Source organism: Saccopteryx leptura, chromosome 3, assembly GCF_036850995.1.
Source record: "Saccopteryx leptura isolate mSacLep1 chromosome 3, mSacLep1_pri_phased_curated, whole genome shotgun sequence".
Classification (NCBI taxonomy): Eukaryota; Metazoa; Chordata; class Mammalia; order Chiroptera; family Emballonuridae; genus Saccopteryx; species Saccopteryx leptura.
This window is the reverse complement of record NC_089505.1, coordinates 304534966-304561144: the sequence shown is the minus strand read 5'-3', so window position 1 is coordinate 304561144 and position 26179 is coordinate 304534966. Positions and strand designations below refer to the sequence as shown.

The following is a 26179-nucleotide window of genomic DNA, read 5'->3' as shown; positions in this document are numbered from 1 at the left end:
AAACCAAGCTATTTTTAGCGTCTGAGGCAGAGGCTCCACAGAGCCTTTCTCAGCACCCAAGGACAATGCACTCGAATCAATCGAGCCATGGCTGTGGGAGGGGAAGAGAGAGAGAGAAAAGGAGAGAGAGAAAAGGGGGAAGGAGGGGAAGAGAAGCAGACGGTTGCTTCTCCTGTGCACCCTGACCAGTAATTGAACCTGGGACTTCTACACACTGAGCTGATAGTCTACCACTGAGCCAATCAGCCAGAGTAGGAACTGAATTTCTTACAAAGCTATGAGAATAGGGGTTGGTAATACATGTCACTTCTGTTTCTGTCTCTGCCTTTGTACCAGAAGGTACTCAACAGACGCTTGAGAAAAATTAAATTGTAAAAACTTAATATAGTCCAAGGCCATTGAAGGAGCCTTCACCCGACCTCTATTATGAGCCTTCACCCGACCTATCCAGTGCCACGTCTGTCTGTCTATTCCACAGATCCTATGGCAAACTGCATGTGCCTGCTAGGCTGGTCTCAATCAGCCTGGCTTTTACTCCCCGCTTTCATAAGATGACAGTGTATTTATTGCTGGCTGGAATGCCTCCTCTCTCCTCTCTTGTCAAGGCAATGTCCTCTGCTATGCTTTCATTGGTCTCTTTTCTTTCTCAGGCCCTAGTGTATGGCTGAAACCCACTGTCTGAATAAAGGTAGTGACAGTTATTGAGAGCTCGCTGTCAGTCAAACACAGAGCTAGGTGTATTACTTGTTACTTCCAATCCTCCCTAAACCTCTATGTTTGATGGATAAAGAAATGAAGACATATAGATAACTTCTATGTATCCCACGAAATAATAAACTATGTGAAGGAGGAGAGAACACTTCACGTGTCTTTTCCTCCCTGTTTATTTCCTAAATAGGATTCTAGTTCTGCCTACTTATTTTCAATGTGGGCCAAGTCAAGTACACAGATAATCCCAAGTAAAACCTTCCAGACAGTCTGATAGCCAGAATTTAGTTATGAAAGAATGGCCCAATCAAAAGTTAACTGATGATGTTACTGCCTTATATCACTGAAGTGTTAAATACTATACTGCTCACAAAAATTAGGGGATATTTCAAAAATGAATATGAAGCAATAAAATATCCCTAATTTTTGTGAGCAGTGTAGTTTCATAAAAACAAATTTACTTTGATTATAAAATGATACATATTCATGTGGGAAATTCACGCAAAACAGAAAAATACATAGAGACGTATTTTGTAGCTACTTTCCCCTCCGCTCAATATCTAATAAAGATCTTTTAAACCAATTAATCATCGATATTATCTTTTAAATTGCTGTATACTAATCCATTTTATGCATGTCTCATCTTTCTCTTAACCAAGCAGTGGCCGGCAGTTTCCAGTGTTTCTTTGGACTGCTAACGTCAGTAGAGTGACAGTCCATCCTCTTTGCGCCTCTCTTTGAAGCATCTCAAAGAACTCCGGCTGCTCAGCACAGTCACTGTGTTCAGTGTGTGATTTCTGGCATGCACATGCTTGCACGTGTTTAAGACACTCATGTATCTCCTTAGGCTACATTATATTTTTCCTGATTTTCTTAACCACTCAGCTCTCTGAGCCGTGTTCCTTATACACCTTCCGCTTAGAACTGGCTTCACTAGAGCCCGCCCCGCACAGCTCTGCTGAGTGCCACCAGGCCTTAGATGGCAGTCCCCACCTCACCCTCACCTTCCCAAGGACTCCGGCTTACTCTGAGCTCATGTCATGAGAACAGGACCAACACCTTGTTTACTATCGTCTCTAATAACAGTTTTACAGAATTCCTGCTCCTTACCTCAATTTCAATACAAATTTTTAAATTTTCTCTTGGATTTTGAAACAGCCCTTGTCAATTTCCATAAAGCCTTGGCCAGTTATGAGGAGTGACTTCTGCATTGGACCATTTAAACAGGAATGCTATTATACATAGAAGAAATGATTCATTTTTGCCCTTTAGAATTTAAATAATTTCCCTTCTATTTTTAGATTATTTTTAATTGAATTTCTTGAAGTGACACAGGTTAACATAATTATACAGGTTTCATGTGTCCAACTCTACAGCACATTTCTCTCTGTACACCATATTGTGTGTTCACCCCCTTTTCCTTCTATTTAAAGTAAATGTTATAATGACTGCTTTAAAGGGAAAAAATATTTCACTGCACCTCTACCTAATCTTATCACACACATGCTAAACACTACGTTTCAACGATTAATTTTCCAAGCTTCTCATTTTTCTGCTAAGTAGAAATGCTTCAGCTCCAAAGTCCAGTAGGACTGCATTGATGTGTGTTTAAAACAAACAATTTCCACCAACTGAAATGAAGGATATCTTGGCTATAAGTGTCCCCCACCCCTTAACTTTCTGACAAAATGCCAATACTGAAAGATGATTCTTAGCCAATTCTTTCTGAAGAGGCAAATGAATTTACAAAGTCATGTTGATCAAAACCAGCATCCTCTGCCCCTGCCTGGCTCTCCACTTGCCTTATAAAGGAGCAGCGCGAAGGAGCCGGGATCCAGAGAGCGTTTCCTTAGAATGCTGGTAACATATTGAACTGAACTGAGCCCAGACAGAGGCTCCATTGTAGCTGCCCCGAAACGGGAGAAGTCTCCAGGGGCTGCAACTTAAACACGTTGGGGGGAAGCTGCAGTTACAGGCTTTCTCTTGCACTAGTCAATTTAAAAAAAAAATTCCTTTCTCGACTAAGCAAACTTCCTATGAAGGTAACCGAGTAAAATCGGGCTTTACAAAGTAGTCGACTCTCTCCCAGATTGAAGATTAGCAAGCACCTGTCAAAATCAAGACTCTCAAGGTCTGTCATATGTGACACCAAAAGGTCAGTTTCACAGGATTTTAAAACAAACCGACAGCCATCCAGCCAGCTTTGGGAGAGCTGCAGCGGCGTGACTAGTCAATGAGGAGGGAAGGTGCTCCTGTTTGGTGAGGCCCACCATGGGGCAGGTGTAGGTGGGGGCTTCAGACCCTGTTATCTCCAAAGTGCTCAATGTCCCCATTGGTCGCTGAAGCTGGTCAGGGCTGGCTCTGAGAAGGTCACGCATTAGGGAGAGCGAGGACCGAACTTGGGTCGCTCCATCCCTGAAGCATTCACTCTTTGCTCAGACCTCACACCCCCCGCCCCCAGCTGCTTCACCCACAGAATAAAGAGTCTGGCGGCAAAGCCAGGAAGACAGTTTCATGCACAGATTAATTACCAGTTTGCCAGAATGACTACTTTTGTTTTATGTCAGCCACTGACTTTCCTGACTCCGGAATTTTCAATACACTCTTAGATTCTGTGTTTCCGCATGAAAATTTCACAAAGGTACTCCTGCTCTGAGATCTCTTTTCTTTTTCATTCAATATATTGTTCCAGGAAATCTTAACTAATTTCACGGGGGATGACTTCAAGTTTAATTCTCTCATCTGAGCTTCAGACCTGCATGCACAACTGCTCACTGGTGACCACCTGAAGGTCCAACATGGACTTCAGATTCAACACCTCAAAACCCAACTTAGCATCTTTCTTCCAAAGCCAGCCAATTTCCCTGTTTCCTTTTAAATTCTTTTAAAATCATTACCTTGTTGCTTAAGCCAGGATTAAGGCTCTTGTTTCCCCACCCCTACATGGACTATATTTCCCAACTCTTCCGAGGACTTTCCTAATCGCTTTCATATCTGCCCCTGCACCCTGTCCCACAAACACACCCTGGCGATGTCTCACCCACCAGGTGTGACGCCACCTAACTTCAAGATATAGTTCATCTCTATTCTTTCAGAATCACTCTTGGCATTCCATGTGAAATCCAACTTCCGAGTGGACAAAGCCCTTCATGGTCTGGTTTTTCTCCCTTTCCTATCTCACAATTGCTCCATATGGGTTCTGTGCTTTTGAGCTACTCAAACTCTTGTTCCCAAATGTCACGCACTCTCAGGCCACTTGCTCGGGAAGCCACTTCTCTGATGTTCTCAGCCATGTCGTCTCTCCCCAGTCGGGTCAGCCACCCTGCCTTTAGCTCCACTGCTGCCCTGTGCCTCTCCATCACTGCGGCTAGCACACTGTAACACAATTGTTCTTCTGCTTCTCTGTGCCCATCTGGCAACGGGGCTCCTGGAGGGCAGTGGCTGTACCTTGTCGCCTTCATGCCTAACAGTGTCAGAATGGAACAGCAGAAGTAAATTCACAGCCTAGGGGCTCCTGTCTGTGTAACACAGGGGCTGCTAGAATGATATTTGTCTGTTATAATCACATTTGTCTGCCCACAGCCTGCCTGCCTGCCTATCTATGTATGTACGTACCTATCTCCCAACTTTTTCAAAAACAGTTCTTAGGTCTCTGGGATCACTGCTGTTTGCAAGACACAGTGAGGAACAAAGCTTTCAAAGATCCCAACAGAGGAAACACCGGGATCGGCTCGGCTGTGTTCCATAAGCTCTGACACCACCAAGATGTCACTACTTCCCTTGTGCTGATAATGAGGAATAGCTGCTGGGTCAGCAGCTAGAGAAGTTCAGTGCAGTGAAATCTGTGACAGGAAGCCCTCCTCACCCCCAGCTTTACTCTTACCTAACCCAGTGGCTTTGGGCAGAAACCACTTCCCTCTGGTGTCGCATGTGTGTAAGCTGGAGGTGGTAAGACTGGGTTCACAGTACTGGTAGAGACAAAGTCACTGCTTCTTGACTGATGTAGGAGTTGCTGCCCTAAAGCCCGTTGCCTCCCTGCCTCCTGTTACCCGCCGTGGGGGGGCAGCCACTGGGACTGCGCCCAGGAGGGGGACTCTGCTCCACGTCACACACACCAGCAGGAAGGTCCACGAGTTCTCCTTCCAAACATGAAGCCAGAATTGGACAAGGAGACAAAAACTTAGCACAACCGGAGAAACACGTGTCGTGCCTCTCTGTCTATGAAGGGAAGGTGCCGTGATGGGAGCCAGATATGGGGGCTCTTAACTGCCGAGAGTCAGCCTCCCCTCAGGACCCCCAGAGAGGGCTGGTGACGGGCTGCGGGGGGCGTGCTCGTGCGGTGCCTGGAACCATCTGCACTTGCACACTGAGCACGGCTGGTTTTGTTGTTGTTTTTCCTGTAATTTCTGTTGGAATTCTCCATGGCAACTTGGGCAGAAAACCCTGACTGTCTCCTTCCCTCCTTCCCATGATGCCTCCTCAAGCCACCTGCTCTCCTTCCTCTCTAGTCCTATCTAGCATTCTGCATCAGAAGACACTCCATGCACAGTGATCACAGCCCAGACTTTCTCACTGCTAGTTCTACGCACAGAACAGATGTTGCTGCATTCTCTCACTGACCCTATCAGGGACTCCTCTCATCATCCAATTTTACAGACAAGAAAAGGCACAGAGGGCTCCTTTCTGAATGAATGCATTCGTGAGTCCAATCTCTGGAACCTCTAGAGCTGTAAGATAACAAACCACATTCATATAGGGCTTTGGGTCAAGTTGGAAGGGTTGAGTCATGGTTCCATTCAGTCATTTTTTAACTATAAGAAATATTAACTGTAAAAAATGAAAATATAGAGAAAACTTACAGTTTAGTTACTGGTAGCATTATCGTACTACCCAGAAATAAGTCTTTTTTTTATTGTATATATTATTGTTTGTAGCATTTTTTTTCTTTTTTGTGACAGAGTCAGAGAGGGAGACAGAGGGACAGAGAGAGGAACAGATAGGGACAGACAGGAAGGGAGAGAGATGAGAAGAACCAATTCTTCATTGCAGCACCTTACTTGTTCATTGACTGCTTTCTCATATGTGCCTTGATGGGGGGGGGGGCTACAGCAGAGTGAGTGACCCCTTGCTCAAGCCAGCGACCATGAGGTCATGTCTATGATCTCATACTCAAGCCAGTGATCCCACGATCAAGCTGGTGAGCTTGCACTCAAGCTGGATGAGCCTGCATTCAAGCCAGCAACCTCAGGGTTTCAAACCTGGGTCCTTCACATCCCAGTCTGACACTCTATCCACTGTGCCACCACCTGGTCAGGCTGTTTGTAGCATTCTTTAATGAATAAAACTTTAATCTTTTTTTGATTACATACCTTTTTTTAAACCTTAAACTGTAACCACACTGTATATTATTTTGTATCATACCTCTTCCATGTATATTGTGTTTTTTCATTAAAGATTTTAAAATATGACAAAAAGGATAATATCAAATTTAACAACCTGGACAATTTCAGTTGCTCTTAAGATTGCGGATAATCATTTACTTTTAAATGTTTACATTTATTATTAAAAGTTCATGTTTACAAATTACAAAAATAGCAGTGTTCATTGCAGACTACTAATTTGAAAAATTTAGGAAATATTATAGAAACATATGAGAGACTCTATGTACCAAATCTGGTGCTAAGAGCTTAGGATTCAAGTGGACAAATCATGGTCCCTGCCCTCAAGGGACTGCCTGGTGGGGGACAGAGAGAGGCAGACAGAAAATTCTAGCAGAGTGTGTATGGTAAGTATGGTCACCATGAAAGCAACCTCCACTCGGCACTGCAGAGCCTGCTGCCCGCACCTGTGCCAGGGGAGTCGCTTTCCCTCTGAGCAAGAGCAGCCCAGGGGCTGTGTCCTGGTGCCTACCCTCTTTCGCCACCGAAGGACTTCACTCTTGCAGTTGTCCCCTCTCAGCCACACCACGTCTTTTCTACCCTATCACTCCCACTGACTTCCACACAGACCGAAACATCTTCCATTTTAAAACTGAATGACCTTCCCTTGACTCCAAGACTTCCTCCACGTACCAACCCACCTCTTCCCGCTTTGTCACTGTGGAAACTCTCAGTCCTTCCTGCCCTCTGTCAACCCTCATCCTCTCTTTAACCCATTTGAATCTGGCTGTGTTTTCCCATTTCATTGAAATGGTGCTTATCAGACTCATTATCAAGTCACGTTCTTTCCAAATCCAACAGTCACTTCTCTGTCCTCATCTCGCACAACTCTAGCAGCACGTGACACTGTGGTGCCATCCCTTTGTTCTTGAAACCCTAGTCTCTCGGCTTCATACTTTCACCTAACTTCACTGTCTACTCCTTACCAGCCTCTAGGAAGTTCTTCTTTTGATGTCCTATTTCTAATTTCCAGTGTCTAATGCTCAATCGGAGGTTCCTTTTATGTGATGCTACTCAGTCTCGTGCCTTCAGGACTCCCAAAATGGCACCTTCAGATCTGCCTCTGTCCCCTGAGATCCAAACCCACATGTACATCCACATCTGTCGGCCATGTCTGATTCGCTTTCATTCTTCTCCTGCATCAACACATTAGCAAATCCTGGCACAAAATTATACTTAAACCCTGCAGCTTCTCACTGTTCAGAACTGCTACAGCCTCAGCCCCAAGCTCCCTGGTTGGCGGTAACAGTTACCTCGTTGGTCGCACTTATTCCACTTTTGCCCATTCCTTATATGATAAACAGAAAGATGTTTTAAAAATGTAATACTGTCATGTCCATGCTTAAAATTCTTCAATGTTTTCCTCATTCACTCTGTTCTAAATGCACTGATCCTATTTATTTCTTGAAGGAGCAAAAATACATTCCCACCTCAGGGCCTTTGCACTTGCCATTCTCTTTCCAGAATGCTTTTCTGCTGTTGCAGCTGCTTCCTTTCCAACTTCTGGTTTCTCCACAAATGTCCTCTCCTCAGAGACACCTCTTCCTGAACATCTCAGCTCAAGACACTCCAACCATGTCTTGCCCATCACAGTGATTTTGTTCATAGCCCTTATCTCTACCTCAAATTATTTTATTCATATAGTGTCTATTTCCTACTCCCTCATCCACAAGTGCTTACTCCATAAGATGAATAAATAACCTTGACTCAATTCTCACTGTATCCTCAGAGGCTAGAACCATGACTAGCATTTAATACTCAATACATATTTATTGACTACCGGATGCAACAGGCATAAAGAGATTTTAAAATGCTATGAACTTTTGGAACATCAGAGAGAGAGAGAGAACATTTATAACCTATCATCCACACTGACAACTTTCTAATATAATAATCTCCAGTTATTTTTTAATATGTCATAGATGCTAAGGTCAGGATCATACAGTATGATTGGTTTTATAGACTGCTTAATTTTAAACTTGAAGTTATGGTAGCTTTCAAAAGCATGTTTCCCTCCATTTTTTTTAATATTTTGTAATTTAAAAACTAATAAACTATGTTTTAGAGAAATAGTAGTTTCACAGAAAAACTGGGCCAAAAGTCCAAGGCTTTCTCATTTATCCCTCCCCCACATGCATAACCTGCTTGTTATCAACATCTCACATCCGACTGCGTGCATCTGTGACTGTCAGTGAACCCTGCAGATATATCATCATCACCCAAAGTCCACAGTCCACACTAGGGTTCCCTCTTGAAGTTGTCCATTCTGTGGGTTTCCACAGATGTGTAATGATGCATCCACCATGATGACGCTATGCAAAGTAGCTTCACTGCTCTAAAAATCCTCTGTGCCGCTCATCCCTCCTTCCCCGCGACCCCTGGCTACCACTGAACTTTTTACTGTGACCACAGTTTTACCATTTCCAGAGGGTCAAATAGTTGGGATCATGCAGAATGCAGCCTTTTCAGATAATATGCCATAAATTTTAACATTAAGGCTACCCTGAATTATACAGTCTACTTTTAAACTTGAAATAAACTGCAAATATTTTCCTTATATTTAATAAACTGTCTTAAAATAATTTCCAGTGAAGATGAACTGTACTTATAGTTCATTATTCATTTATTTTGGGGTATTTAAAATAATTCTGTATTTTAATGGTGAAATCACCTTTCCGGAAGATATAGTGTGAGCTTGAGTGGACTTCGAGAAAGTGTTGCACCTGAGTTAGAATCTGCCACTCAGTAGCCATGTGACCTTTGACAAGTTGTGTTTTAACCACCCTACGCTTCACTTGTCTCCTCTATAAAATGGTGATGGTGACGGTGCTTTTCTCATAGAAATGTCAGGGTGTTCAGGGGAATGATGTATGTAGAACACTGAGGACAAGAGTTCAGTGAATGCCTGTTACTCTTGTATCAATTATCTACAACCCTCTTTTCTAGAGTATAAGCTAAAACTGGAATTACTCAATAAAAGGAGCAGCACATTAAGGTTCTGAATATATTGTCAAACTGCTTTTCTGAAATTTTGCACTAATTCATATCCTATCAGCAGTGTACACAGATGTTCACATCACTGCGCTGTAGACCATATTACTGATTCTAAATCTTTCCAATTTGATGGCCAAGAGTATAAACACTTATTTCTTTGACACTTCCGGTTACTAGAAGTGAAATACAATGCTTTTTATTTTTATTATTATTTTTGACAGAGACAGAGAGGGACAGACAGGAAGGGAGAGAGATGAGAAGCATCAATTCTTTGTTGATGCACCTTAGATGTTCATTGATTGCTTTCTCATATATGTCTTGACCAGGGGGCTATAGCACAGCAAGTGACCCCTTGCTCAAGCCAGCGACCTTGGGGTCATGTCTGATTCCATGCTTAAGCCAGCGACCCCTCGCTCAAGCTGGTGAGCCAGAGCTCACACCAGAAACTTCGAGGTTTCGAACCCAGGTCCTCCATGTCCCAGTCCAACACTCTATCCACTGCGCCACTGTCTGGTCAGGCTGCTTTTCATTTCTTTATCCTGACAATATAAATGCTTTTCTCTGTGAACTGTCAGTTCATATCCTTTTCTTATTCCTTCTATTGAGCTATTTCCTTATTTTTTTCTTAATGAGTTATAATAATATTTTATTGGTTAAAAAAGTTTTGTCCTTTACCTATGGCTTTCAAAAATAGTATTTGTTTTTTTTTCTCTGATTATAAAAGAAATAAGGACATGTTATAGAGAATTTGGAATACACAGAGAAATATGAATAAAAATATAATATAACCCAAATCCCAGAGAGAATATTAAAATTCTAGAGTATATCTTTCTGTATTTTTATTATGTTAAACAGCTATGTACTTTGACTCAACTTTGTGATGAACATCAGAATTAAGAAAGTCTTTGAATATATTTTCACATTTCTATTTTTTACTTCACATAAAATAAAGATGACAGGATCTTGTGAAAAATTATGAATAAGAACACAAAATTTTCCAGTAGTAATGATAATGGACAAAATATGGACATTGTTTCTTTTTGGTGATCAGTTACAATGTAGTTAAATTCAATACACATTTATTACATCCAAAAATCATTTGTTGCCTGAAAAACTGATTTTGCAATTGAAATGGAGGGTTTTGGTATTATTTTTATTAACTAGAAAAATGGGCAAGGCTAAGCAATTCACCTTAAAACATAGGGAGGCAAAGTCAACTCTTGTCTTCCACGAGAAAGGAAACAAAAATTGCTATTCTATTCTAAGATAACAGATAAGAACTCAATCTAACAAGCACTCCTTTCATGGTTAACATATATAAGGCATTATTCTAGGTGATCTGGAGGATGCTACTAGTTTTTAAAAAATATGTGATTCTTTATGTTTGCTAAATTTATCAGGAGAAAATAAGTATACGAAAGCCCGTGGACAGAGCTGAAAATGACAAGTGGCATATACATGCATGTGTATACGTCTGCAGATACCTTTATGTTTGGCCCCACACTTCCTGTAGCCAGACAGGCTTGCCGAGGGGGTGGAGCTAAAACATAGCTCAGGCTTTTCCCAAGCAACTCCGGGGCCCTTTCTCCGGCAGCAGGAAACCCGAAGTTTCCAGCATCCACACAGAAGTGGGACCCTGGGCACCAGAGTTTCTTCTTGTTTATTTATAGAGACTAAAGCACTGTCTGGGTGAATTATGTTTTTTAATTTAAAAGTCAACTTCTGAATTAGTTTAAAACGTTTACACTTTTAGAAGCCTAAGTATTCGGTCACTCCAGAATGCTTTGCTTGAATGGAAGCCACTTAGCGTTGACTGGCATGGCTGATTTTAAGTAAATATTTTTTTCTATCTAAAAATAAATTTATAAACAAGATAGAGTAAAATAATTAATATATGATAACCCAAGATGTAGCATAATCAAATAGTACTGCAAATTTAAAGATTGAATTAAACCACGGGGCACGCTAATTTCTTTGCTTTATTAAGAAAATCATTACAGTTTACTCTCTTTAAGGTAATATTATGCAGAAACTGTCCACTGTGCCTCCCTTTCCCTTTGACTCATCAAATGCAGGCTCTACAGAGACCAGAACCTTCTCTTCAGACCAGACCTTTTCTTCATAGAAAAGATGAAAACAAGAGGCCAGGCCTGGGACAGGCATCTACATATCAAAGGACCAAGAAAAGGCGGGGGTCTTCATGTTGTCAATCCTGACACTGAAGAATCCTCTGGTCTGTCCCAAGTAACCAGTGCACAATCTTCCATGCGCTAGGAGAGTGGACAGAGTTCCAGCAAGGCTTCACCACTGACTGGGGCGATGTGGTACATGATACCGTCACATGTCCCTGTCTCACAGAAAACAGGAGGAGGGTTCCTGCCACTTTCAACCCTGCTCCTGAGAACAGCATCCCCAACGCCAGGGAAATGGTGTCACTTCATGCCAGGCGGAAAAAGAACCTTCAACATTAGCTTACACCTTATTTTTAATTTAGATTTATATACGTCTTCATGAAGTATTTTCCTTTTAACTGCAGAAAACCCTAGCAGGAGAACTGACTAACGCAAGTTAAACTGAAACTTAATTGTATACAGAGGGCTTGTCCTCACTCTGTTTGCAGATTGCCTTTCAATAAAAATCCAACAGAAAGGACTCTTTCTCCATTCAGTCAGAAAGAGTCCTACTTTACTAAAGAGCCTGAAAAAAGCCTCCAGTTCCATACTGTCATTCATAAAAAATGACTTCCATATAGGCATCCTCGTGTGGCACACAGAGACCTTTGGGTAAAACGATATGCAGGACGTCAGGCGCAGAAGCAGGAAAGCCAGAAGTACACTGTGGGGCTCAAGTCTAAACCCTCCCCGGTGGGGGAGAGTATGAGTTTCTTTGATAATTATGTCTCCCTGCCACTCATGTTCCTTAACTTGTCAAACATTTTTATTAGTACAGAAAAAGCCCCAAATTTTCCCCTTTCTATAATATTCCTGAGGTGTCAACAAAATTAAGTTGTGATTGCTTTTATTAAAAATTGTCACTGAGCAAGATGCCAAATACGACGTTTAAAACTAAAAAAATTAATTTTATTTCATAAAGGGCAGTTAAGATATTTATAATACTGTAAAATCATATCCGAAATTTCCTAAAAGACTATCCTACTAACCATAACCACGTTAAGCACTAAGCATTCTATGGTAACACACGTCTGGCTCCTAGAAGCTGCTCACATAGCGCATTTCATTGTTTAGAAGCTCTCTCGTAAGCCAAAGCTGCGAACCAACCAAATTACACAGAGGGAGTAGCTGGCGAAACATTAGGATTTTAAAAGAAAATGAGGGCAAATGTCAACAATTAGTTTAGATATCACACTCCAAGCTAATTAATAGATCGTTATTTCCTTGAAGTTAGTTGTACCCTAGATAGTAAAAAGCTAAAAACATGTCGTTTAAATACTCCTATCCTCACCACGGTGTGGCTAACTGAAGTGTGAAATCTAGCCTGCCCACACTGTTTGGAGGACCATGCCAATAAATTTATTTTTTGCCAGAAAATAATTTCACTTTTTTATTTTGCAAGATACTAATATTTGTAATGACTAGTTTACAAAAATACAAGAGGAAAGTGTGAAATAAGTATAAGAACCAATTTATTTTTAAAATATTATGTAAATTTAAAGTAAACAATTTCCAAAGACAGAGGTGAAAAGAAATCTTTCTAAAAGAAAAAGTATAAAATACTCGTGCTGATACCTTTATATTATTCTCAAATATGATACAATGACTTATTAAAATCAACTTTTGTATGGTTACAAGCTTAAATACTTTTTCCACTACTGTTTTATATTTGGTTGAATCATGTCTTCATTCTCCTTTCTCCTTTACTTATAAGAAACAGTCCTCTTGCCAAGAACAGCATCTGATATCTCAGTAACTGTGTAAACCCCTACTTATTCTCTCTCTCTCTTTTTTAATTGGTTTTGTGGAAAAACCATATTTCTATCCCTAGAGCAGAACTTTTAATATCACTTTTATTTCAGATACTCATTATACAGTTCAGTATGAATGTTAGTAGACAATAATCAAGCTAAGTTAAATCAAAACTGAGTTTGGAAGTTTTTCAGTTTATATTCTACTAAGTTATTACTTTGCCTGACTTCTCCCTTTTTCACCACTAGTTTTGGCCCTGCATAGACAAGCTATGGCATTTTAAAGAAGGTCAAATTTAAAAACAATAGCAAATTACCACTAATTTCTTCTTGACGGGTGCTATTAACACCTATTAACACCAATAAGAGGAACATGGTTGTACCCAAGACAAAATATCAGTCTAGTTTGCATCATTGGAAACAAATGGAAACTCAGGAAAGGAATTTGAATGTACTAGTAAAAAACAAAAATTTTTTGTGCTGTCCCTTTATGAAGTGAATCACAGCTATAAATCAGAAACAGCTTTTGAAAATAAGTATGATTATTAAGCTTTTCTAAAGGCAATTCTAAACTTGTCACTCGTAATATTTCTACCTTAAAAAGTACTAATGCCTTACATGTAATTTCCTTAAGGGAAGCAAACACTTTAAAATGCAAAACTCTTTTGTATTTTACCGTAAGTGTGAAAATAAATATTTCAGTAAGAAATGAAAAAAAAAATAACGAAGCATACTTAAATAATTTCATTGCACTGGAAGTTGCCAATTCATCTGTGAGTGGTTTCATTGTAGATGAAAAGAAATGAAAATACAGGACAGATGTTGAACAAACTGGATTTAAGTTCTGTCACACGCTGGCATTTTTCAAATGATTTTGGTTCATCTATTAAATAAGGTGCATTTTGCTTGTTTTTGAAAAAGGAAACATCAGGAAATATTTAAAGGCCAATTGCTGCCAATTAACTCTGATCAGTAAAAGTTCTACGTGAATCTTTCAGATTCTTCTCCTGTCTAAAATAACATACATTTATAAAGTCTAGCAAAACAACAACTTGACGAATGGCTGTTAGCAGCCCTACCACAAGCTTGCTTAACAGCAGGATTTAAATAAACAACTGTCTCTATTAAGAACGGAGAGAAATATAGTTATAGTCATGTTGTCTCAGAATGGAGATATAGAAAAAACAATACTCTCTATTCTTCAGAATGCTGCTAACATCACCATGTTTGTCACTGTGCATAACACATTTAACTAGCCTTCTGACAGTTTCCCCCTAAATTGTAACAGACAAATAAAATCATCAGCACTTTGACAGAAGAAATCCTGGTACCCAGACAGCTGAGGTCTGACTGAAGAGTCATCCAACCAACAGGGCTAGCCAGAAAGGAAATCACCCAAGACAATGACAGTGTCACAGGTTCTGCTGGATTGTAACAGCAATTCATCTCATCGGTGATTATGCAACTGGAAATCTGTAGCTTCTGCTAATCAACACAACTTGTTATCTAAGGCTCTTGACCTCCAGTTTCCATCCTTATCAATGGCTACGTGGAATCTAACTTTGAAACACAACTGCCCAAGTAAAGCAAAACAAACACCATGAAAGCTAAATGCATTTTTATATAATCAATATTGATCTCATTATTTCAATTACAATTCCAAAAATAATATCCCCTTATTGTAAGATCAATCCCCTGTTTTCAGACACGCAACATGAAGTTTATGTAAAATAATTGAACTTACTTCTAAGTCATTAAAAAATAGGTGTGTGTCTGCCAAGTTGAAAATCATTTCTTCCATTCGCAGTCCAAGGGAAACTGAAGTGGGTGGGTCCTAAAAGAAGAATGTTCCAGGTCAAGAACACATATACCTCAAGTTACATGAAATACAGTGTCACATGAAGAGGGAGTCAGTGTCAGGAAAGGCCAAAAGGGACCCACTGGGCAGCTTGGGCACCAGTTGCCTTTGGTGAGCATGATTTAATCTATATGTCAATTTCAATGACTTATTTTATTTTAGAAGTGTTCCTAATGTTGTTGGTTTTCTGCATAAGGAAGGAATAACTTGCTGCTTAAAATATTACAAGAGTATATATAATCTAGGGTTACTTAGACATAGAAAGTAGAGGACATTTGGCTTCACACCCATTTAAGGAGCAAGAACATCAATGAATCCAGGAGACAACGTTTATGTTACACCACAACCCATTAAAAGTGTCTAAAAGCATTGCCACACATATCAGAAAGTAGATACATATGGATTAATTTCTGAAGGTCAATAATAAATACTACATTTTCTACAGATAACTATCACTTTTTATTGATTCACACTGCCTGCCAATTTTGAGCATACTGAAAAGTAGGAAGTGATGGCCCTTTGCCCAGCTGGCACCATGCCAGCTTGGGGAGCATATGTAATATCTGCGTGACACTATTCAGTCATCAAAGAGCCAGTACTATACACAGAGGGGAGTCCCAGCATTCTGATGCTTCTAGTGACTTCTACCTAATGCTTCATACCACCCAAATCCTGATGACATTTACTGGCACCGAGACACACTCGGGGAAATATGGAAACATTTGTAGGTTTTTTATGGTATTCCTGTATTAGTAATACACCAAACCCCAAACCAAGGAAGCAAGATGGTTCAGTGAAGATTCTCCATGATTAGTGAAGAAAGAAATTTCTGTAGACAAAGTAGTCAAGGATGTAATGTTAGTTTTTGCAAGTTTTATTGGTATCCTAATAATATTACTAACTTTCACAGGTATGGCATTATAAAAATTTCCCAAGGAACAATAATTTTTGATATACTATTTCATCATCACAGCAAATTTTTAGAACTAGAGGATCTATGTGGATCATGATTTAATCAAGGAAATTATAACTAGAGGAATTGTGTCTCCATAGGTCACACAATTGGCTGGGGCAGACTCAGTGAATGACCAGTTTTTGAGTCTTCTAGTTGATGACATAAAACCCAGAGAAATAAGATACTTGCTTCCTAATACTGCCCAATGTATGTTTTCTCCATTGTCTTCATTCTGAAGCTCAAGACTTGCCATTCTTACTCCCCACTGTCCATGTATCTAGAGTATACGGTGCCTTGAGTATGAATCCCAAGTGCTGCCTTCGCATGCGCTTTGGGAAGTGGCAGAGAAGAGGCCCTGACCCTGGGCTCACTTTGCTGTCCTCCTCTCGTTGAGCCTCAGTTTGCTCATCTAATAAGTCAGATGGCTAAATGGTAAATACATTGTTCCAATGAAATAAAATATTTTTCTTAGAATAAAAAAATTCTCATTTTTAAAAAAAGAATTATTGATTTTTAGAAAAGAAAGAGAGAGAGAGAAAAAAGGGAGTGGGGAGGAGCAGGAAGCAACAACTCAGTAGTTGCTTCTCCTATGTCCCTTGACCGGGCAAGCCCAGGATTTTGACCCCATGACCTCAGCATTCCAGGTTGTTGCTCTAGCCACTGCACCTCCTCAAGTCATCTCTGAATTCGGCACAATCATACCTGTCTCTAGGCCTCTGAGGGAGCAGGGGCCTGGGATGAATCCATAAAGGTGGTGACTCATTGGGTGCCTGCCACGGGCCAATCAGCTGTGGCCATGGAGGTAGAGTCAACTCTGCCAGCCCCATCCACAGCACTAGCCCTGAACACCAGAACTGCCCAGGGTCTAAACTTGCAAAAATCTAAGAGGAGGAAGAGAGGAAGGCTTGGGAAAATGTGGCAGGCTGGTGCTGCTGGTCTCGATTTCTCTCCTGCCCTAGGCCCTCTCTGCCAAAAGTCAGGGATTAGACTGGCAAAGGTTTAGCAAACACCCCATGGTTTATAAAGCTGGCATAAAGGAAAGAAAGACGCAGAGGCCAACCCAGAGTGAGTGCGAGAGCTGTGTAGGAGGGATGGAGGAAACACTTCCCTCAACTTTCCTGTGTGATGATTCACAGTCCTTAGCCTTCTCAAATTGTCCCTGTTTCCTACCGCCAAATCCTTATGAAATTTCATAGGTTGAGAAGAATTAAAAACAGTTCACAAATAAGTAGAGAGAAACTCATTGAGCGCTGCTTTTATGGGAAATTGCTCACTCACTTTGATTCTAAGTATCAGCCAGGGATTGCAAACACTCAAACATACCCTGGAGCTGAATTGGGGAGGGGGGAGTTCAAACAGCTGTTTCTAAAACAAAACACCTGACTAAGGTGTTTACTCCCTCTTGTTCAGGCCAATAAAAATACACTGACTTGTCTCATAACCAGGTCAATGAATCTTTTTATGTGGCGAGGCAGGAGAGACTCTCCACATTCATTTTACTGCCAATTCTAGAATTTATGTGCCACGGTATTGTTACTTTGGAAGAAGCATTATTTCTCCTTGATACGGTGGCTCATTTATGCCACCATTAAAAGAACCACTCCATTGTTTGTTAATCTACAGCGTACTTTAACTTTTCTTCATAAATTAAGAGTAATGGCTGGTGAGTCGGAATACTAATAAATTTTAAAGGCTTGTTCAGTCTTGCGGTCAAATACGACACAGATGTTGGACTTATTTACCTTTTACTCTTGTGCTCTTCTGTTATTAGCTTGAATGTTTTAAGAGTTTTTATACCTGCCACTCCACGGTGTTGTCAAGAAACATTTTACCACCCCAAAAGCACAGTGTGAAGAGTTAACTAGAATGAGAGAATTTTAGAATAGGAAGGGGCTCTAATATTTTACATCATGATCTAGTCATACCTCTCTCTCTTTCTCTCTCTCTCTCTCTCTCTCTCTCTCTCTCTCTCTCTCACATACACACACACACACACTCACACACACACACACACACTCACACACACATATACACACACACACAGCTGAAATAATGTAAGTTTGGCAAAGGAAGTCCTTCCTCACTGTGCAGGGTGTACACTTATATTTTCCATTTCACAGCCCACAGAAGTGTTAGACTCCACTGTAAGCAAAGCAGACAAAAGTGGACAACCACTTTTGATTTGAGAGATGGGAAAATTGATCGTCAACCGTGTGGAGATTTGCTTGCGGTAACAGAGCCGGTGGGGCGCAAAGCCAGCTCAGCCTGAGTGGTTTCCCTGAGAATAAACTAGCAGAAGAGCGGACAGATACCTATATGTCTACAGATTTGCTTACACACTCCAGCAGTGGAGTGCTTCTCATATCGAGGGTATATTTTATTTTCCTGTAAAATAATCTCAATACTTCTCAAAGTTTTCAGATGTCTGATACAAACCAAATGTGACAAAAAGCTAACACTGAACATTTAATAAATTAGTCATAGCTTGATGGCTTACTCTGGCATATTTAGAAGAAAGAAAAAAAACACATTTTTTTAGACCAAAACTGAGACGGTAAAATCACCATGTGTTTGGCTTAATCGTGCTTTTCTTGAGCTTTTTGCAATAACGAATTCCAGAGCTGCAGTTATGAAATGGTTGCTTTTGAAACACTATGTTTTGTTAGATCACTTTTGAAAAATTATAGAACTTTGCCTCCACTTCAAAGAAGCATGTCTTTTTAAGTAAACCTTTCGTCCAAATCTTCCCATTCTTTTCTGAACTTGACCCTCTGTGACAGCTGTCACTGCTGTCTGATCTTGACATTTCTCCTTCCCTGGTGTCTATCACATCATTATTGGTCTTCTCTGAGCATTTCCTGGAATCTGACTGTCCATCACCTGTTCTTTAAATGATCTTGTCCCCTAGGACAGTTTCCGCCCATTCCTCATTCTGTTCACACGGCCTTACAGCCCCCAACACGCTCATGAATTCAACCACCGCCTCTCTCTCCTCTATTAAATCAGATCTCAAGTGTAGGCCCACATACCAATGACCTGTTGGTCATTTCTACTTGGAAGTCCCTCAAGCCACCTGACACTCAACATGCTGCAAGTAAGAGTCATCATCATCTTCCCTGGAAACCTACTGTATTTCTTCTGTAGGAGAATGGCACCCTACTAGCCCCAAACCTTGGCATTCTTCTCAACAGCCTCTCTATATCCTCACTCCAAATCAGTTTCGCCATCCTGCCCCAGACCTGGAATCCATGCCTTCTTGAAACTCACTACCCCTTTGACTTTCCCCGAGGGAGATTGAAACTACTACCCCTTTGACTTTCCCCAAGTGAGATTGAAACTACTACCCCTCTGACTTTCCCCAAGCGAGATTGAAACTACTACCCCTTTGACTTTCCCCAAGCGAGATTGAAACTACTACCCCTCTGACTTTCCCCAAGCGAGATTGAAACTACTACCCCTTTGACTTCCCCCGAGGGAGATTGAAACTACTACCCCTCTGACTTTCCCCAAGCCAGGTATCTCGCTTGTAGATATCTTCAGGAGGCTCCCTCACGAACTCTAGGCCCAGGGTCTCACCATGCCCACTCCATTCTCCCATCTCTTTAGGAAACATGCAAACACTTCAAGTATGAGGGCCCCAAAGATGTCTGGCTCTTGTTTACCTCCCCAATACACGAACTATTTCTAGTTTTTCAAACTATTTTTTCTCATAATAAAATCTTTTCTTTAGGCCCTGGCCGGTTGGCTCAGCGGTAGAGCATCGGCCTGGCGTGCGGGGGACCTGGGTTCGATTCCTGGCCAGGGCACATAGGAGAAGCGCCCATCTGCTTCTCCACCCCCCCCCCCTTCCTCTCTGTCTCTCTCTTCCCCTCCCGCAGCCAAGGCTCCATTGGAGCAAAGATGGCCTGGGCGCTGGGGATGGCTCCTTGGCCTCTGCCCCAGGCGCTAGAGTGGCTCTGGTCGCGGCAGAGCGACGCCCCAGAGGGGCAGAGCATCGCCCCCTGGTGGGCAGAGCGTCACCCCTGGTGGGCGTGCAGGGTGGATCCCGGTCGAGCGCATGCGGGAGTCTGTCTGACTGTCTCTCCAGTTTCCGGCTTCAGAAAAATACAAAAAAAAAAAAAAAGAAAAGAAAAAAAAATCTTTTCTTTAAAAGATGACTAGGCAGAGGCCTGATGTCGAAGTAAAGAGGCTCTCATGGAAGTTTCCACTCAAGACCTTAAAGAAAACTGGAACACGTCTCCACTGGCTACCCCTGTTAGCACACTGAGGTCTGAGTGAGCCTGCATGACCAGGTCCTGCATCCCCGCACAGCGTTTCTCCTGCCGCCCCTTCCTCAGTTCAGTCTCCTCCCTGGCTCTTTCCAGCTGGGCTCATCGGCCGCGGGGTTCCACAGCTGTAAGCGTTCTTGTCCAAGGAGGGCAGAGCCTTATCCCTATATCCCTCCCTCTACATCAGGGATCCCCAAACTATGGCCTGCAGGCCGCATGCGGCCTCCTGAGGTCATTTATCCGGCCCCCCGCCGCACTTCTGGAAGGGGCACCTCTTTCATTGGTGGTCAGTGAGAGGAGCATAGTTCCCATTGAAATACTGGTCAGTTTGTTGATTTAAATTTACTTGTTCTTTATTTTAAATATTGTATTTGTTCCCGTTTTGTTTTTTTACTTTAAAATAAGATATGTACAGTGTGCATAGAGATTTGTTCATAGTTTTTTTTCATAGTCCGGCCCTCCAACGGTCTGAGGGACAGTGAGCTGGCCACCTGTGTAAAAAGTTTGGGGACCCCTGCTCTACATCCTACAATGCCAGGTTCAAGAGCTTTCCCAGTTTGGTAAAGGAATACATGAAGGAATGAATGAATGAAGAGTAGTAAATATAGACTATTTCAAGTAACTCCAATGAAGAAGATGATAAAATATAGAATTTGATCTTTAGTTAATTGCTAGTGCTCAGTGTTGGTAAAAAAAAAAAAAAAATCCTAGATACCTAGCTTAGAAAAAAAAGATATTTTTATCATAAAATCATTCTATCCACATAATATAATACTAAGCATATTTATTAGTAATGCCTGATTAATCTGTACCTGATTAAAGAGCAGCCCATTCTTAGAACAGCTGCTTACAAGACCTTACTTATCTACTCAATGAAGTGGATAATATTAGCTTAAGATCAGCAGCCAATTATTTAATTCTTAAACTCAATAGTGGCATGTATTGCATTTTTCAAAACAGTCTTATGTGCTCTAGTAAAAATTGAATTGTATAACAAAGAGGCTCAAAAAGAGAAAATCTAATCTATTGCTTTATCATTGATTTTATTAAATTTACAATAGCTCTTCCGCCCAGTAAATTCTAGAAGTAGAAACCTTCTTTAATAAAAACAAATAGCACCATCCCTACACACACACACACACACTTTCTCTCTCTCATGAAATTTAACAGCTGCTCCTAAATTATTTTAATATGATATTGAATTGCAAATGTCTTGTTACAATCATGAAAATAAAGAGAAGGGACCTGTTGCAATGCTAAGCTGCCCATGGTTGTTGTGTGTGAAAACACAGACATTTATTTCTATTGAACAGAAAGCAAGATCATGTAATAAAATTAAAAAACAATGAAATCTGCTGAGGGTAGACCCAGGCCTAAAACAATTGGGCTTTTAGCCTCTGTCAAGTGGCCTTTAATTATCCCTTGCCTCAAGATCTTTTCCTCTCCTCTCTAGAACACAGAACTGCCCACAGAGACTAAGTTATTATCATTCTGGACTGAAATCACCCTTGGCCCATTGCCCCTCTTTTCTTGTTTTTGTTTTTTCCCTCCAGCCTGATCACTGCTATTATGCTAGATCCTTCAGTCATGAAAACATTAAAAGAGAAAAAAGGAAATTCTAGACAAAGTCAATGCACAGAAATGCTGAATGCCATTACATTTAGCCTCTAGAGAGATTCATATTTGTGTGTTGTACTCACATGTTGAAAATCTACAATGTAATTTGAAGTGAATAAAAGAAAAGGGTGTCTATAAATACATGTGGGTATTGGTATAATGGAAGTGAGGATATGACCTCTCACTGCTGTTTTGTTTCATAGATAAGCTAGGGTATCTCATAAACTATAAGGGTAATTTAAAAAGTTAGCTTTAATAAGTAAAATCCATAGCAGTTCAGAAATTTGATTCTACCAAGACTCAACCACCAGGTGAATGAAGACACTTGCTCCTGCAGGGCTATCCCACTTGCTGCCACATCTCAGTCTGTGACTGTGTTGGGAGAGCAAGTAATGAAGCTGCCTCATACCCAGAGCTCACCACAAAGCCACACAGCTCACCTCCACGCTGAACGAGGTCTAACGCTAGTCCCAACACAAGTTAGCAGGGGCAATATTTTGCCACTTGGCAAGTAAAGTCAAAAAGTTTCTTCTAGAATATTTGTGCTCATAACCTGCAGGCAAAGCACTCTTGCATGCAGGACAAAAACCCACCAAAAATGTACATTCTCATAGTTGTCACACTATCGGCTTTGCTTAAATTACACACATCTAGAAACTTCCATGCAGCAAAGAACTCAATGAACAGAATGAAATGGCAATCTATGGAATGGGAAAGACTATTTAAAACTCAGATATCTGATAAGAAGTTAATATCCAGGATATATACAGAACTTCTACAACCCAACAATAACAATAAAGACCTAATTAAAATATGGGCAAAGGACCTGAATGTATATTTCTCCAAAGAAGATATATAAATGGTCAACAAGCACATGAAAAGATACTCAATATCACTGATCCGTAGTAGGAAGATGCAAATCAAAACCACAATGAGATACCATCTAACACCTATTAGGGTGCCTACTATAAAAAAATACACAACCCCCCCCACCCCGAAAATAATATGTTGACAAGGCTATGGAGAAACTAGAACCAACCGTGTGCGCTGCTGGTGAGAAGCGAAAATGGTGCAGCTGCTATGGAAACAGTATGGATATAGACCCAAAATAATTGAAAACAGGGTTTTAAAGAGATATCTGTACATCATGTTCATAAGAGCCTTATTCAAAATAGCTAAAAGGTAGAGGCAACCCAAGGGTACACTGAGAGATGACCAAACAACAGGTGGGGTACCCTTACCATGGAGTATTATTATTCAGCCTTAAAGAAGAAGGAAATTTTGACACAGGCTACAACATGAATGAAACTTGAAGAGACTATGCTAAGGGAAAGAAGCCACTAACAAAAAGACAAACACTGTATGACTTTACTCATATGAGAAACTTAAAGTTATCAAAATTATAGTGACAGGAAGTATGATGGTGGTTGCCATGTGCTGGGGAACGAGAGACAAGGGAATTTGTTTAAGGGCTCCGGGCTTTCAGTTCTGCAAGATGCAGAGAGTTCTGGGGACTGGCTGAACCACAGTGGGAATGCATTTAATATTACTGACTGTGTGCTTCAAAACTGCTAAGAAGCAAGAGCATATATTACGTGTATTTCGTCTAATTAAAATAAAAATTAAAAACAATTTGAGAAATGTAATGGTTAGATATTTAATGATATTAGAAAATAATTATTATTTTTTCTAGATTGCCAAAGTACTGGGGTGCGTATCAATCACCCACTATTTCTATTGTAAAAAACACTTTTAACCCTTTGAGTAGTACAAACATTCCTGTATGTCCTGGTGCCTCCTGACCATCCAGAGTATGATCAATTTATCTTAAAAACATGGAAGGCAACAATAAAAAAAGGCAAATATATGTTTTTCTTGTTTTCATAAATTGGTTATCAAACAAATACGATTTTAAGTTAATAAAACTGGAACTGGAACCAAGTTCGTTTTTGAAAAAAAAAAAAAAAAACTCCCAGGGGTCAGTGAGCATGAAAAAAACTCACTACTCAAAGGGTTAATAGAGTCTTAAATTCATACTGAAATATATACAAATGAAATAATATGCTATCTGGGATTTGCTTTGAAACACAGTAATCCTAGGACAGAGCAAGCATGGGGAGGGCTAGGGTAAGGACACAGACAGGAGATCACCCTGGACTATGGCAACTGCTAAAGCTTCGAGAAGTTACACTGGGCTTCATTACACTATTCCATCTCCTTTCGCATGTGTTTCAAAAGTTTCTAGAGCTAAGATATTAAAATGATATAAAACATATTCAGTGACACAAGATTGGTTGTCTTTTGGCAGTGAAACTACGAATTAAAAATATTTCTTTAAAAAATTTAAAACACACCCAGTCATACTTTGAAAATGCCAAAAAAAACCCTTTTTTACGTCAAAATTGTACAAGCCATGCAAAGCTCCTCAGTGTATCATTGCTTATTGAAAAGAAGGTGTCAGGGCTCGCTTGGTGATCTGGACCCAGACTCAAAGTAAGACTTAGAATCTACACAAGAACGTATGTCAGAAATTGCTTTGCCTATGTAAACTCTACTAATTTTTATCTTATGGGATGGTCTTGTCCAGAAAACCAGAGGAAAGCCTACATTTATAATTGAAGCCACAGGACCTACGTCTCATCCACTTAGGAACAGCAGTGCCACATTGCCATGTTGATCAGCTGCAAAGGAGAATTCCCAGTGTCACTGAAGAGCAGTAACCATAGAAGCATCTCACTTAGGGCCCCTGGCATTTCCTTTCTGGTTGTATAGCTCCTGTGGGTCTGCGGGTCCTGATGTTTTTCTGATCCACAGTGCTAGCATTATCATTTGACAGCCTATTACGGGTTAGTTCTTACTAGTTCAATGATTGCAGCTACTAGAGAATGCTCATCATGTATACTACTGGGAGACTGGCTGCCTTCTGAATATTGTTACTCCTTTAGAGATTCTGTGGCTTCCCTCTCTGTGAATTTAGAGTGGCATGAGTTGAGACTAGTTTTGCCCCAATGAAGGACTGCTGTTGAAGATTCATTCACTCCCTACCAACAGTCTCCTTTATTTGAATATAAACTTCCTGAAGGCAGGAATTATGGCTAAATACTATGACACTACTATGTATGTATTCACTAAATTATAAAAGATTGACTTTCTGAAGAGCTTGTTAGTGTCAGATGAGGAAACAAATGGTGACTCGGCAGGAGTGGGCTACATCACCAGGTGTGTGTCCTGGGTACTGTACTCCATATAACATGGAAGGTTTTGTGTGTGCAACTTCAAACGCGGCAGTACAATTTTCTGATTTACTTCATGGACAGTTATAGTGATCATTACTCCAACTAAACTATGATATGCTAGAAGGCGAAGGGACTGAGTACCACGTACTTCTATTGTGACAAATTCTTTTGAGGGATTTTTCAATTTTGTGTCCTAACGTAGAGATGACATGGTATTAGCATGGGACCTCACCCAATAGGGACACCATAGTGAATTCCTCCAGGTCCTGGGTGAGGAGGGGCAGAGGGTAATTTCTTACATGTTTTTTGCCTTATTTCAGTGACCAAGATGAAATTCATGCTGCTCAGATTATTCTGATGCCCATTTATGCTGAGAAATATTACAGTAACACTGGCTTTGCTGATTCCTGTATTTGTACATGATATTTGATATTGACTATCTTTTAAGCAAGCGCTACAAAAACCATGTTGACGGGTGGTATTCACTCATTCCCAATTTTCACTTCTGAGCTTCAAATGACAATTTAATCCTCTTTTAAAGGCTGTCCCCCTATTGAGGCCGACTCAAAAAATGATTTTCTTAACCATTTTCATTTAATTTCTCAAAACTTCTACTTTGGGCTTGAAGTGTCGATGGTCCTTTGAGCCTCAATTTGGATAAAAAGTTTAAGGAAAACCTGTTTATCTCTTCATGGGATTTTAGGGTGGGATCTAGAATGTTTTCCTGAATATAAAAGAAAACACTTCCTCCTTTCTCTAGAAACCTTAAAGCTAACCACTCATCAAACCATAAAAACCTCTTTCCTTTTTACATAACTGTTTTAAGAGATTTACCCTGAGATTTGAGCTTTAACAGTGCCACAAATGCCAAATATTACATTAGGTCTTGTGTAGGCCAAAAAGAACTGTAAGTCATTTTGGTTTTACTATAAGAACAACTAAAAACAGCACCACATGCTAATAAGGAAGTAATATCTCTTTATTGCTTAGATAAACTAGTATAGCGTTAAAAAACTGTTTCTATTTTTAATATAGCTCTGGTTCCTATTTACACTCCCTTGCACATTTTGCCCCCTTTTTTCTTTTCCTTCTACCATCTTATTTTTTTAAACTGAAAAGCAAAATAATTGGGCCCTGGCTAGTTGGCTCAGTGGTAGAACATCAGCCCAGTGTGTGGAAGTCC

At 40.5% G+C, this 26179-nt stretch overlaps 1 protein-coding gene across 17 annotated transcripts in view; it reads right to left on the bottom strand.

The window, feature by feature from the left end:
* The window catches only part of EYA1 (EYA transcriptional coactivator and phosphatase 1), a 334821-nt gene that overhangs the window by 37998 nt on the left and 270644 nt on the right, over window positions 1–26179 (bottom strand). For all 17 annotated transcript variants that reach the window (XM_066378892.1, XM_066378893.1, XM_066378895.1 and 14 more), the window contains one exon: window positions 14807–14896. In XM_066378892.1, coding sequence (XP_066234989.1) covers window positions 14807–14896 — 90 coding nt within the window. The remainder of the gene's footprint in view (window positions 1–14806; window positions 14897–26179) is intronic.